General features: G+C 35.3%; 1 protein-coding gene across 3 annotated transcripts; it reads right to left on the bottom strand.

The window, feature by feature from the left end:
- Positions 1–2,269: 2,269 nt before the first annotated feature.
- LOC130464188 (probable magnesium transporter NIPA9) lies at positions 2,270–14,324 on the bottom strand. Of its 3 annotated transcripts, none has more exons than XM_056833647.1 (3): positions 14,119–14,324; positions 5,132–5,261; positions 2,270–2,823 (listed from the first exon to the last, which is right to left on the bottom strand). In XM_056833647.1, the coding sequence occupies exons 1-3, from the start codon at positions 14,251–14,253 to the stop codon at positions 2,702–2,704; spliced, it is 387 nt and encodes a 128-aa protein (XP_056689625.1). In that variant the 5' UTR covers positions 14,254–14,324; the 3' UTR covers positions 2,270–2,701. The 3 variants fall into 3 exon arrangements, with proteins under 3 accessions (XP_056689625.1, XP_056689626.1, XP_056689627.1); XM_056833648.1 differs by having other exon boundaries at positions 5,127–5,261; XM_056833649.1 differs by lacking the exon at positions 2,270–2,823 and adding an exon at positions 4,583–5,053.
- Positions 14,325–15,936: the final 1,612 nt, after the last annotated feature.

Genomic DNA, 15,936 nt, shown 5'->3' on the forward strand with positions numbered 1-15,936 from the left:
GATTCTAATTCCAATTAATTCGCATCCTACTAGGATTACGATTCCTTTTCCATAACTCTATAAATAAAGGCCTAGGGGTCATAATTTATATACAAGTTTCAAAGTATTCAAAAGTGAGTTTTTTGAGAGAAAATTAAAACACATCTTGCTCATAAAAGTGCCGAATTTTCTAGTACCTTAAGGGCGATTCTAGTTGGTCAATCTTAAGGCGGATCCGGACGTGCTGTGGACTATCTACGGAGGGACGACATTTGGAGTCCTAAAAGACTTGTTCTTGTTCGGTTCGGGCGCAGCTAGGGAGGGCACGCAACAAAGAGTATGCATCTAATTATGCTATATGATTATGTGTAAATAATATGATTCCTGGGTTAATGGTTGTTTCCGCATGATTTATGTAAATGTCATATGTATCATAACCTAACACTTTATGGGATTTAAGTTGTGTAAGATGAACGTTAAATGTGTTTTCTTAAATGATTTTCTTGAAGAAGACGTCTATGTGGAACAACCCCCAGGTTTTGAGAATCCCGAATTTCCGAACCACATCTATAAGCTTGACAAAGCTCTTTATGGGTTAAAGCAGGCTCCTAGATCGTGGTACGAGAAATTATCCAAGTTTCTTTTACAAAATGATTTTAAACGAGGAAGAACTGATAAAATTCTATTTTTAAAATCAAAAAGATCTGACTCACTAGTTATACAAATTTACGTTGATAATATACTGTTTGGTACAACTAATGATTTTTTTTGCAAGGAACTTGCAAAGTAAGTAAGTAGAGAGAAGCACGGGAAAATGAGATTGGACCTCGGGATGATCAAGATAAGGTAAGTAAGCAGGAAAGTTCCTCACAAGGTATTACTTTTATAGATTTATGCATAACTACTATATACCATTATAAATACATGTGCGTAAAGCATAACTAAAGTTTACCATTGTTAAGGAACAACAAAAAATTTAGAATTAAAATATGTATTTAATTAGTCAGTAATATGAGATACGTGATTCAAATAGTTTCACTAAAATAGGAGGATCATAGATATATTTTTTTTGTTACATTTTTTTTCCTTTTATTTACTTTATTTTTCCACAAATTATTTTTTATTTTTTCCTTTATAAATATATCTATAAACCTTTTTTTATTTCCATCAAATTTTATATTTTCCAAAATTAAAAGCTAATGGACCACACTTATGGATCTCTCATACCCAAGACCACCACAAATTCAAATTTCACCAATTCAAACACAAGAACCCTAAAAATAAAAAACCCCCAATTTCAAACCCTAAAAATAAAAAACACCCCCAAATCAAAACCCTAACCATCACCACCGGCGGCCGGACACATCAGGCCACGACCACCGGCAAGCTCGGCTCAAGCGACTGGACTCGACCTGGCCACCGACCGAGCCCAGCCGCATGCGTCGAGCCCAGGCGCGAAATACATTGCCCTCCCCGCTTCGACCTTCCTCGACGGTGACCCACAACCCGACCTCCCTCGCCGCTGTCGTTGAACCTAACCGAAAACTGCCCCACCACGTTCAAAAACCGACCGCTTCCGCCCAGCCACCACCACTCCTCGTCCCATTCCGCCCCGACCCAACGAACCCAAACACAAAATCATCCCTTTGTTTCAGTTATGTTCGCCGAGAGGAATGAGGAGAAGCACCACCAACCCACGAAAAGAACAACGGTCGGGTGGTGAGATGTTCCAAAACCCGAAAGAAGGGGAGCTCGTTCTCAGGGGGAAAGTACAACAACCGGGTTCCTTCGGTCAGGGATACAAATTTGGTTAAGGTATTTGGAATTAATCAGATTGGTGTGACATAAATATTGGGCTATGATGTATAAGGGAAGCCGATGATTAAATATATATATATATATATATATATATATATATATATATATATATATATATATATATATATATATATATATATATATATATATATATATATATATATAAAAGTATGAAAGGGTTAACAAAGTGGTTTCTAAGGTGAACAGTTCTCTGTTGTTTGTTGATATATCTTATGATAATGAGAATGATGATGAGAAAGTGGAAGAATGCAAAAAAGCAATAGAAATTGAGAAAGGATATGGATCTATATGCAGTTGAAAAAGGAACACTAGTAGAAAAAACCCTTATTGCAGCGGGCTTTTAGACCCCTGTTGCAGCGTACATCGTATGCTGCAACTGGGGGGCCTGCAACAAGTCTGAACTTGTTGCAGCGTACAAGTTCGCTGCAAAAAGTGATTTGTTGCAGCGGGCTTTTAGATGTACGCTGCAACAAGTGCCAAAAAATTGGCAAAATTTTGGACTTGTTGCAGCGTACATATAAAAGCCCGCTGCAACAGACTCAACTTTTTGCAGCGTACATTTATTTGTACGCTGCAACAAGTCTGAATTTTTGCGAAAATTTTTTCCCTTGTTGCAGCGTACAACATATATGTACGCTGCAAAAAAGCACTTTTGGCGGGAAAATTCTAATTTTGTTTAGGGATACCTAGAGTGCCTTGCACCAAATATAGAAACCTGTCAAAACAATAATAGAATAACGCAACCTGTATAACAAATATAAAAACAACAACTGGAGTTTTGTATACTATATATCCCAAAACCAAAGTGCACATATTACATTTAAATATATGTTCCAATTTCAACATAAACATACATTTTAATATAAAATTTATTCTATAACAACTAAACCAACTCGATCAAGCGCGCTAAAGCCAATAATAAATACTTGTTGGTAAAAAACTTAGCCCATTGCTCACGAACCACATCAAATTCCTCGCATAAGGCGCAATCCTCGGAGTGTAGACCTTTACAAAAACAGAAATTTAAATTAAACATTAGATTAAATACAAATTAAATATCACATTTTAACATTCAAGAAACTAATGACAATGTCCTAATAGTCTAAAATGAGTCCTTAGGTTCTTTAGTTCAAAGTTGGGAGCGAAAATGTCATTTTAGCCTAAATATGTCCTATAACGACCAAACAAGCCTTAAATGTGTATAAGTAGTTAGAATAAGTCTTAGAAACTTAAAACTAAGCATATTAAACATGTAATAAGTTTAAAATAAGTCCTTAGGTTCTTTATTTTAAAGTTGGGATCGAAAATGCCTTATTTTATCCTAAATATGACCTATAACGATAAAACAAGCATTAAATGTGCATAAATAGATTGGAATAAGTCTTAGAAACTTAAAACTAAGCATATTTATCATATAATAATTTAAAAATGAGTCCTTAGGTTCTTAAGTTCAAAGTTGGGAGCGAAAATGTCATTTTAGCCTAAATATGACCTAAAACGACACAATGTGCCTTAAATGTGCATAAATGGATTGGAATGAGTCCTAGAAAGTTAAAAATAAGCATATAAAACATTTAGTAAGTTTAAAATGAATCCTTAGGTTCTTTGGTTCATAGTTGGGAGCGAAAATGTCATTTTAGCCTAAATATGTCCTATAACGACCAAACAAGCCTTAAATGTGTATAAGTAGTTAGAATAAGTCTTAGAAACTTAAAACTAAGCATATTAAACATGTAATAAGTTTAAAATAAGTCCTTAGGTTCTTTATTTTAAAGTTGGGATCGAAAATGCCTTATTTTATCCTAAATATGACCTATAACGATAAAACAAGCATTAAATGTGCATAAATAAATTGGAATAAGTCTTAGAAACTTAAAACTAAGCATATTTATCATATAATAATTTAAAAATGAGTCCTTAGGTTCTTAAGTTCAAAGTTGGGAGGGAAAATGGCACTTTAGCCTAAATATGACCTATAACGACACAATGAGCCTTAAATATGCATAAATGGATTGGAATGAGTTCTAGAAAGTCAAAACTAAGCATATAAAACAATTAGTAAGTTTAAAATGAGTCCTTAGGTTCTTTAGTTCATAGTTTGGAGCGAAAATGTCATTTTAGCCTAAATATATCCTATAACGACCAAACAAGCCTTAAATGTGTATAAGTAGTTAGAATAAGTCTTAGAAACTTAAAACTAAGCATATTAAACATGTAATAAGTTTAAAATAAGTCCTTAGGTTCTTTATTTTAAAGTTGGGATCGAAAATGCCTTATTTTATCCTAAATATGACCTATAACGATAAAACAAGCATTAAATGTGCATAAATAGATTGGAATAAGTCTTAGAAACTTAAAACTAAGCATATTTATCATATAATAATTTAAAAATGAGTCCTTAGGTTCTTAAGTTCAAAGTTGGGAGCGAAAATGGCACTTTAGCCTAAATATGACCTATAACGACACAATGAGCCTTAAATATGCATAAATGGATTGGAATGAGTTCTAGAAAGTCAAAACTAAGCATATAAAACAATTAGTAAGTTTAAAATGAGTCCTTAGGTTCTTTAGTTCATAGTTTGGAGCGAAAATGTCATTTTAGCCTAAATATATCCTATAACGACCAAACAAGCCTTAAATGTGTATAAGTAGTTAGAATAAGTCTTAGAAACTTAAAACTAAGCATATTAAACATGTAATAAGTTTAAAGTTTGGAGGGAAAATGCTTTATTTTAGCCTTAATATGACCTATAACGAATTTGTGTATTACATCAAAGTATCAAGCAAAACAAATATGTGTATTTTTGCAATGATTGAAGCACGAATGAAAGTTCTGGCAGGAAATGAGCAGTTTGTTTTTTTCTTTTGTCTCTAAGATTTTAGAAACCTATCAAACAACTACCAATTAATTAAAACCTATCAAACAACTACCAATTAATTAAACCAATACAGTGATACCAAATGGGGCCTTAGCATTCTTATGTCAACTATTCGATGCAATCTAAATGTGTCCAATCTTAATTGGAAGCTGATAGCAGATTGATATGCCTAGGCAAAAGGTTTAATTATTTCACCTTCCCCTAGCTACAACTTTCAACTAAGTAAGAGGTTCTTTATTTTGTACAATAAGAGTACATCATTATACTTAACAGAGATCAATATGCATTGTGTACTACTTAAAACCTTCATATAGGATCATTACTCCTCCAAAAAGACAGTCGCAACTCCACATAACCTGTTCGTTTTTTAATGAAAATTCCAATTAGGAAATAAATAAAGTTCAGAAAAGACAGCTTCTAAAGACTTACATTACCTATTGTACCAATGCCAGCCAATGCGATTCCCAGCCAATCTACAACATTCATAAGCTCCTTCAAGTAAAAATGGGAGAAAATGGAAAGTATAGCAAGTCCACATCCAGAAACAGGTTGGATGACAGATACCTGAAATGGTTAGAAAGCGATCAGAAGATCAAGTTGGTTTCAAAAGAATATAGCCAGCTTAAAACGGGCAAGATAGAAAAAGGAAAGTATCAAGATGCTGACCATTAAACACTGTTGTATGCAGCATAAGCTTCAATTACAGTTGACAATTGAGAATAAAATACACAGAATTAAAAGAGGTTGTTGAGAAAAGATGCAAGAACTTGAGAAAAAGTGAATTTCATGGTACCAGGCTACCAGCAATTAACAAGAAGATTATAGGAAAAAAAATACAAACCAAGAAGTTAAAGAGAATATAGTGTTGCAAGTGCAAGCAGTATAATGCTGCTTCTGCTACAGACCTACAGTATACACTCAGCAAGAAACAATAAACAATCGAAACATATGATTCACTAATGAAAAAACAGACCCATGCTTAAAGCAGCTTACAGACAGATGCTAGATACCAAGGTGACAATCACAATTCATAGGACAAGCAAAAATAAGGAAAACGGGAAGCGTAAATCTCATAACAGCTATCATAAGACAAAAGACACTATTAACACAATTTCTACATTATGTATACTCTATGAATAAAGGACATACTGGCTTGTGCTTTGTTTCTAGCAAAATCATCCTGCACAGTGCACACTAGTAGCAACTCTTCCATCAAAGTAAACCTTCAAGCATCAGTTTCTAAATACCAGTTGGGGATAAAGGGATGTTCGTTCATTACAATATGCACCATTACGTATAAATGTCACAGAAAAGACAACACGAAACAGTTTTAAGGTTCCTCGCCATATCGCTTGTCGCTGAATCCCCACCACCGCAGCGATAAACACCAAAGTACAATACATAATTTCCCAACAAGGGCTAGTTGAAACTATATCATGAACTTTAGCTTAGTTTCTAATTGCCTGGATAGCAAACCATTGTCTTTTCCAGTAACTACAGGAACACACCGGAACAGCCAACAGCCAACAAAATCAAAATAAAAATAAAAGTTGAACAAACGAAAATCAAAAACGAAAATCAAAACGAAAATCAAAACGAAAATCAAAAACGAAAATCAAAAACAATAATCAAAACGAAAATCAAAAACTAAAATTGAACCCTAATCTGAAAACGAAAATAAAAAACGAAAATAAAAATTGAACACACCATACCACCGGAACCACGACGCCGAGCAACCACCGGAACCACGACGCGACGGGGAGATGCTGAACCACGGAACCAAGACAGCGACGCAGGGCTGAACCACGGAACCACGGAACCAAGACAGCGACGCAGGGCTGAACCACGACGCGACGGGGAGATGAGCAACCAACGGAACCAAGACAGCGACGCAGGGCTGAGCAACTCTTGGGTTCGACGGCGACGCGAGCTGAGTTCGACGGCGACCTTGGATATTTGTTTAAGGGAAAAGGCTTGGAGCTATAGCAGAGAAGGAACAGAGATTGAGCGCGGTTTGTACGTTGCAACTAGGAAAGTAAAAATTTTAATTTGAAACGCGGACTTGTTGCAGCGGGCATTAACATGTACGCTGCAATAACTACGGGTTGTTGCTGCGGGCTTTTATTTTGTACGCTGCAACAAACGCATTTGTTGCGAACAACTAAAATGTACGCTGCGATAACCCTTTAAAGGGTTTGACCCGCGTTGACCGACTGGTTGTTGAAGCGTATTTATACTTGTACGCTGCAACAAGGGGGCTGCAACAGGGGTTTTTTCTACTAGTGGAACAACCTAAACTTGCTACGTACCCAAGCCATCTTTCCTGATCCTATCCATTTGTGTTACATTACGCTTTTGATTTTTTTTGGAACTTTTTATTTTATTTTTTATATTCTTTTTGGTATGTAACCCTCTGTTGGGAAACATAACGATTTTTATTCTTTTATTTCTGTGGAACTCCTAAAAGATCGTATCTCAAAAAACTTGGCTTGTTAATTATTATGTTTTATATTCGAATTTAGTACGTTGGAACTTAACTTTGAGGCTAACTTAGTTTGCCAACCGTTGATTGGAGGGCGCTATAATCGGTATATATTAGTACTGTATTTTTCTCCTTTTTGTTAATGCCAACAGGGGGAAATGAATGCAAACTTAACTTAAATTGATCACTTGAGTCTGTCTCACTACTCTCTTCTCGATGTAAGTTTATAAAATTTTATTTCTGGTTTTTTATTTTATTTTCGTTTATTAAAATTAATTTCAATTTTCCTTAATTTCATTTAGGAAGTTTAGATTAATTTTCATAAAAATACTTTATTTAATTTATTGTTTTATATTTATGATAATTGATTATTGTTACATTTAGTGAAAGTTTGCTTTTGTTGTCATCACCAAAAAGGGGAATATTGTTGACCCTAAAGTTTTGATGATGACAAAGCAAACTCCTGACAATTGGTTAAGTTATGTTGCATAATAGGTTCTGAGATCCTTAGAGGGATAATTCTAAGTTAAGGAGATCCTGAGTTGGATAAACTAAGCAACGTGGAATATAAGCAAGTAATTGATCCATGTCAGACACTACATTGAAGATATAATCATTAAGCAATTTTACAAAGGCGAGATCCTTAGGCGAGTTCCTAAGGCGAGATCCTCATATATTATGTGGATCCTCGATGTTCCAGAGAAGGAACAAATTGGGAAAACTTCGAGTGAAGCTTCTAAAGGTGCAACATGAAGACTACAACATATGAGTTTATGTTTAGGATTTATGTAAGTATTTAATATTGTTTATACGTAATTTGGAACAAAAGGAACCTAAGTATTTTGGTACGTTTTAAATTGAAATATATTAACTGTAATTATAAAAGAGTTTTAAGTTGGAAAATCTTTGTTAATAAATAAAATGAATTTAATTAATAAATGTAAACATAGGATTCTGTTTTCATTCTCCTTGTTTCTCAAGCAAAAGATTTTCCATGATCCTTAAAACTCTCCCACGTATTTCTGTTTAAACGTGCATTTAGTGTTTTGATTTGGTCTTCCCTGTTTCTCTCCAACTATGCCCATGTTACTGAGCAGTAACAGTTAGTGGGTAGTTGAGGAGAACATGGGTACCCAACCTTAGGTAAAACTCTCCTATAAAAGGATAAGAGTTTTGGCTTTTCAAAACACAACTGATTTGAACAAAATCTATCTTAAAGAGTGTAAACGTTTTAAAAGAATCAGTTTGCAAAATAGAGTGTTCCTTGAGTTCCTTATTACTATAAGCTTTATTACATACTAGAGTTTTATATCAAATTGTATTTTGGGTTTAAGGGTTGAGTGATCCTTGAGTGACTTAGAGTTAAGTCAAAGAGAGAAAGAGCGACTTAGAGTTAAGTCAAAGAGAAAAGGAGCGACTTAGAGTTAAGTCAGAGAGAGAAAGAGTAGCACAGTAGTCAAAGGGGATTGTTGCGGGGAACTCGTGTTCGAGAGGAACTCGAGTTAAAGAGTGTATTTGTAATAGAGTTATTACATTAATACAAAAGAGTAGTGAGGTTCTTCTTGATTAGGATCAAGAAGGTTCCTCCGTTTTATATCTTTCTCCGCTTATTGTTCTCGATCAGTCTCTTTATTGTTTAAATTTCGTAAGAAACTTACCCAAGTTCCCAAGAAACAATTCCCCCCCTCTTATCAAGTGTTCCTACTGAATTATCAAATCTCAATGCACATTAATTAGTCGTTAATAAACGTGCGAAAGATCAAACGTAAAGAACAAAAGGAGACGGATGGAGTAGTAGAGTAAGTAGGAGGAGGAGAGAGAAAATAAAAAGATCAGTAGGAAGTGGGGTAAGTGGAAGGAGGAGGAAATAAAAATCCATAACGATTATGTATTGCCAAATACATATCATGTAACAAAAATGGTATGTAAAATGAAATAATGGTACAAAATAAGAACAATGATATAAAAATTATGAAAAATGACTTTTGTATGGGAATAATGGCGATTTTATGTGATGCAAAATTACCATAGTACCCTTGTAATCAATGGCCGAGCCAAGAATTGTACGGTGAGGGGTGAGGGGAAAAAATGAAGCTAAAATATAGGTATATGGTAGAATACCTTGTAACATATTCCAAACTTTCACACTTGCGAAAATAACAATAACCATTGAGGCAAAGAACATTTAGTGATATATTTATGTATTTATTACTATGTACTACTTATCTCTTTGTTAATTTTTCTTTAAAATGTTGGGGGGCGGCCGCCCCTACTTGCCTCTCCGTTCTCAAGGAAGGAGAGAGAAAGAGAGAGAAAGAATAAAATATTGGAGAAACTTGTCAAAAGTAGAAGTGTTGCATTTATTAAATTAAGAGCTACCATTTAAAGTAAGTGTTTCACTTATTGGAGTTAAATCACATATATCTAAACATAATGTACTATATAAGAAATTAATAGAAAGTAAAAAAAAATAAATTGTTATATATTAAGTCAAGAAAAACATTTTCAAAGGAAAAAAAATATAGAGAAAATATGTGTCGAATCATTTACAGTGAATGTTAAAATCTTGTTTTTTCCAAGGAAAAATAAAGGCCAAACGCTTTAGTATTGGGCGGAAGGTAGGGAAATTCCTTACTCCCAAGCCCAAGTGCAAGAAGATGGTGAAGCTGGTAAGCAAGGGTGGATCCAGAAATTTTTGAATGGGGTCCAAAAACCTATACTCTTTAGTGCTTATGTTACGCGGTTTCAAATGAGTAAACAAGATCCCACATGCATTAAATCCGACCTGTAAAATTATTAGGTAAAAGCCTTGGAAACGGAAAGATCAAATGTAGAATCGAATTTAAACCTAAAAAATAATAGTACGTATAATATGCACCCTCTCACATTTTAGATATAAGGAGAAAAATGTGAGAATGATCATCAATGGGAATAAAAATACTCTTATGTGCACGGTTCACCCGTATACACTTAATCCTAATAATTTTCACAAAAAGTAGTACACCGTAATAGAATTATGTTGCAAAAGAAAGAAAGTAAGGGTCGATAGAATTAAGGGGAAATAGCGGGTCAAATTTCCGATAATCATTGTCATTAAGGGCAATATTAACTATTTTCTTTATAAGAATTGTGTTGCAAATGAAAGAAGAGTAGTCTTTCTCTCTCTAGACCCTTCCCTTCCAAAACATTCTTGGTTTTAGCGCTTCCTCCATTCTTCTGTTCGGTCTCGCCGGAGACGGAGGTGAACTTGCTCATCTTATTCCGCTCTCCGGCTGGGTGATTTAGCTTTGTAATAATATTTGTTTCGAGTTCCAAATCTGTTTGTTTTGTGGGTTTCATCATTTTTGTTGTGCTTGAATGTTAGTTGGTCTTCCTCTTCTTAAGGTGTAAAGAATGAGTTTGGTGCTACCATAGCCTTCTATCTTATAGATTTTCTAGATTCTAGTGGTTGATTGAATTTATGTGTCTTGGTAATTTGTGTCGCTTTTAGCAAATATTAGTTTCTTTATGATGTGCTCTGTGGATGTCCATAAGAGATTTAGGGAGGAGATAAATAAGCTATTAAGGGAAGGGGATAATATAACAGAAGAATATGAACTTTTGATTGCACTTCTTGCTAACTCAAAAAATTCAAGAGGGGTTCTAGATTTTGCACTGGAGGTGAAAGAAGAAGGGAACTTATTTTTTAAAAAGGGTCTTATTTCTGATGCTTTGGAGAAGTATGGATATGCAGGGATCATCCTTCGTTGTTTTGATATGCAGGGATCATCCTTCGTTGGTTTGAGGATCATATAAACACTTTTTGTAATATTTCTATTTGCATCCTGCTAAATTCACTTGTTTGTTTTAGTAGAAAAAATGAGTATGCGCAAGTGGATATTATTTGAACAACAATATTGGGGTTTCATCCGAACAATGTTAAAGCTTTATACAGGAGAGCCATGGCGCCTGAAGAACTGGGTAGGAGAGATTTTGCTTATTTTGATTTGTTATTTGCCTCTGAAGTTGACCCATCTAATCGTGAAGTAGCTAGAAAGCTTGAGAAAATTAAGAGTTCTCTCATGGTGAAAAGGAGAAAAGCTACTGACCTTGATCATGAGTATGTCCCATTGGGTTTGGGACTTGGTTTATCCCACACTCACAAAAAGGCAAAGAGAAGCGAGGTTGAGACTTGCAAGAGTGGGTATGGTCAGAATCCACAGAAGGGGTCTATAAAATATGAGAGTGAAAAGAAGGATGATTATGAGTAGTTAAGGATGAAGATGTAAAAGTACAAATTTCAGATATGGAGGAAGGGCAGTTGCAGAATTGTGCAAGTATTGTTGAAGACAATCAAATGAGTGAATATATGAAAATAGATAGAAATGAGATGATGAAAGATTGTACAAGTGTCAACAAATTTGAAAGACCAAATATGACAAAGCCCAAATATCGGTTTGTTAGCCGAAGAAGGTCGAGCTCCTATCTTACTATTTCACAAAAGGATTATGTTTAGCTAAAGCAAGGGAATTTGGTGAAAAATTACAACCCTAAGTTTCAGTCTCTTATAACTGTTAGAGTTATTCCTAGTTCAAGGAAGCAACATGAGAGGCCAAATGAAAATCAGGAACAAAATTTGTCAACCATGGGGGATACCGTTCAATATGAAAAGTCCGAGGATCAAGATAAGGATGATAAGTTGGAGATGGAGATTGCGTTGCCTGAACCCAAGGAGAGGGAAGATCAGAGTGACTCTTCGATCATTTTTTATGGCACGATCAAAGACAACCACTGTCAAGTTAGGTGTATATTCAGGTCGTCTTTCAACAACAAGCATGATCGCATGGTATCTTCTCTCACAGGAGGACGAAAAGGCATAGCTCAGATTCGTGGAAAGGGAACTAGAAGAGTGCGATTGGAATAAATGGACAAATACTCATGTCATTCTCGTCTTGATGGTGATTGCAGGTTCAAAGTAGGAATAATGAGAAACCTTGTTGGCCCTACAACTAATTTGGTTCGTCGTCAGTTGAAGAAGCCCCATACTTTGTTGCATACTCGTAGTAGTCTGTGTGGTAGTTCTATGTCATGTTTAGTTAAGTCTGTTAGTAGAGTTGAGTTTTGTTACTTATGTTGTTCTGATAGTGTTGGTTGCATCTCCCATGAGTCAGCTGTAGGCTGATAGTAATGAGCGATATTGTTTTTTTTTCGTTTTAATGCATGTTTGAATTTACTCCCCCACACCCCCCCCCCCAAAAAAAAGAGTAAAGGTCAATAATACTTTTAACCTTCTCATTTCTAGTAGAGAGTTATAACAATTAATTTACAGTTAAAAGAAAGAGAAAAGAAAGAATCATCTAGTTCTGTTTTACTCCATTTTCCTGACACACCAACAAAATCTGATATTTTCTAGACCTGATCAACATGAGCCGACCTGACCCAGCTCGATTTTTTGCGGGTTTATACAGAAATGTTCGGCCCGTTTTTCGTGCCTGGTACGGCCCGACCCGAAAGTTTGAATTTTTTAACGGGTTTGGGCAACATAAAACTACGCTTTTTTGTTATTAATTTGACCCAGTCCGAAATGGCCTGAAAAGCCCAGTATTTTAGGCCCGAAATAGCGAGTTTGGGCACAAATTTTTGGCGTGAATCTTGGCTCGGCCCGGCCCGCCATATGATCAGGTCTAAGATTTTCATATACTATTTTATATTATTAGACTAACAGTATTGGAGGAAGTCTTTGCGGCTAACTGTGATGTGTTAGCAAATGCATAACACCATAAAAAGACAAAAGAGGTAAACGACGAATAATGGAACAATGATATTTTTTTTTGAAGAAATTGTGTTTTTTTTAAATGAAATGATACTCTTTTTTTGAAGAAATGAACTCTTTTTAACGAAATGATAATTTTTTTAACGAAATGGTACGTTTAACCTTTTTTTTTTTTTTTTGTCTTTTCCTCCTAACACGCTTCCTTATTTTGTCATTTAGTGGATGTTATGTTTTTTTGCCATACATCACCGTTAGCCGCTACGCCAGCCTCAACAGTGTTGACTATTCTTTACAATAAAAAATAATGGGCACAAATCTAAATATTTTATTATTTTTTCCAGCTGAGTTGCAGAACTTGGTGAAGTATTTGATAATGGGTCCCAACGGACCCCTTTAGGTCCATGTAAGCCCGCCATTGCTGGTAAGTACTCCATCCGTTCCTAAATGTTCTTCCCGTTTCTAATTTCGGCGTTAGTAAATGTTCTTCCCAATTGGAATCCATACAATTTGATTTCCTATCATATCCTACATTTATTCAATCCACCTACACAATTATTCTCATTGATTTCCCCACCCACATTATTTAATTCATTCAAAGCCTCCAATTCATTCACCCACCTTAATTTATGATTATTTTAATAAAATATATCTCTTTCCGTTATTTCTCTATTATTTTCTTTGTCTTTCATTTATTCCAAAAAAAAAAGAATCTCTTACACCCAACCATTACTCTTACACTCAATCATACAAAGATTCAATTTTTATTAATTCCCTCCCCGATTCCAACCGGGAAGAACATTAAGAAACGGAGGGAGTACTTCTTATCTCGAAATCACAAGGTGACTTCCCATTCTCTTCATGGCTTGTTTGATTATGATTTCTAATATAATTTAAAGGTTTTTTTTGGTAATAATTAAGTACCTTAAAAATACACCATTTTACTGATTGCTACATATATGGAATTTTTATTGTTATTCACTATAAATTACTTTGTATGTTTTTATGTCGGAAATACTACCATATTACGGTTTCTCATTTTAAAATTAAGATATTACAGTAGTTTTTTTTACTCGTTTTCTGAAAAGACAAGGCATAAATGATAACATATGACTAGTAGGGTCCACGGGGTAAAAACGAAATTATAAATTAAGAGGTAAAGTTTCAATTAATGAAAAGTGGATACTTACATTATTTATGCGATTCCTTGCAATTGGATCAAGTAGATTAATGTGATCCATGGCAAGAAACAGACCAATTATTGTTAACAACAACGTCATCAACACTGGCATCAAAGCCACAGTGAAGAAAGCCAACAAACCCATTGTTCGTCACTGGAAGTTTTAATTTGTTTTTTTGATAAAAAATCAATCTGAAACTTGTGATCAATATAGCATTTATCTCCCACATAGTGTTTTTATTATATACAGTGAGATTATTATTAGTATTAACTAGTATTATATTAGCAATAATGTCCATTGACAAAGGAAGAAAATGAATCTAGACTAAATGATCATGACATGTTCACTTTCACTCCTTAATAATGGGATTTAGTCTAAACGAGGAATTAGTTGGAGGCACGCACCTTATTGCACAAAAACACCTCTCAATATTGTTTGCGAAACGGCAAAACCGCGTTTCTTTATTTGCACCCAAAAGTATTTCGTAGTTAAAGAAATGGCTATGACAATACTCTGTAATACATTGACGAAACGATGTTGAAACGGGAAATCGGCATTTGCTTGCGTTTCGCAAACAAACGTCACGGGGGGTTTCCATTGACAAAACTGTTAAGATAGTATACTAGTGCAACTAGGATACTAGAATTAGAATTAATTAACCCAGGATTAACTTACTGGAATCCTAGTAGTAGAGTATTATCTTGCGTTAGAACTCTCATACATTGTAATATATATTCCGGATGATTAAACATTAATAAACAACTTGGAAATAATATTTGTCATGGTATCAAGAGGAAGGTTAGATTTTTTCCGCATAATTAATACAGAAATGCGAGTTATGGCAAAAGACGATGACAAACCCAGCGACGAACTGTCGAAGGAGTACTATCTGGGTTCAAGTGATGCGCCCGGGAATATTATCACGCCGGCCAATTAAACTACGTGGGTCGAAGAATTATGACGAGTGAGCTGCTTCCGTTTGTCGAGCCCTCATATCCAAAAGGAAATTTGGTTTCGTTGAAGGTAAAATCTGAAGGAAATAATGCCCTTGGTTCAAGTATGCATTCAATGCTAAATGTAATAAATGCGATTCAGTATTAATTAATTATGCAAATTAATAATTTAGTGAGATCAAGTGAGCTGTATGCCTAGCTAGAGTCCGCTTCAGTTCAAGTGGAATTAATAATATTAATCCACAGCTTACTCTTGACTGAACCCGTAGGATCACACAAATAATACGTGAACGGATCAAGTATTTAAGTGAATTAAATACTCTATTTATGAACATTCAGAAACGACGGATCTCGGTTCCAGTGAGAGCTGAAATCGTCAAAAGGCAAAATATGAATACTCCGGAAATGATGATATTGCCGGAAACGGAAATATAAATATTATCCAAGTCGTAGATGTTGCCAGAAACGGAAACATGGTACGTATCGGAAAATATTATCGGAAATAGAAATATTGCCGGAATCAAAAATATTGCCGGAAACGGAAATATTACCTGAATCGGAAATATTGTCGGAATCGGAAATATTAAATATTTGTTCGAATCGGAAATATTAAATATTGTTCGAATCGGAAATGAATTCCGGAATCGGAAAACGAATTGGAAGCGCGACGTACGGAAGATTGACGGAAGAGCTTGCTAGACGCAAGGCCCAACGCCCATCGAAGCCCGCGCGCGCAAGCGAGCAGCAAGGCAGGCCTAGCGCGCAAGCGACTGAGGCAGGCCCAGCGAGCAGCGCCCAACGATGGGCCACTTGCTGCCAGCGCCTAGCCTTGGGCCGAGCCGAGCACCAGCGCCCTTTGTGGGCTGCGTGGTTG

This window comes from Spinacia oleracea, chromosome 6 (assembly GCF_020520425.1).
Source record: "Spinacia oleracea cultivar Varoflay chromosome 6, BTI_SOV_V1, whole genome shotgun sequence".
Lineage (NCBI taxonomy): Eukaryota > Viridiplantae > Streptophyta > Magnoliopsida > Caryophyllales > Amaranthaceae > Spinacia > Spinacia oleracea.

Coding starts and splice junctions, on each gene's coding strand:
- LOC130464188 (XM_056833647.1), bottom strand. CDS start 14,253: ATGGGTTTGTTGGCTTTCTTCACTGTGGCTTTGATGCCAGTGTTGATG. Junction 5,262..14,118: donor CAAGGAATCGCATAAATAAT/GTAAGTATCCAC, acceptor TAACCATTTCAG/GTATCTGTCATCCAACCTGT. Junction 2,824..5,131: donor GGCTGGCATTGGTACAATAG/GTAATGTAAGTC, acceptor GTTTTTGTAAAG/GTCTACACTCCGAGGATTGC.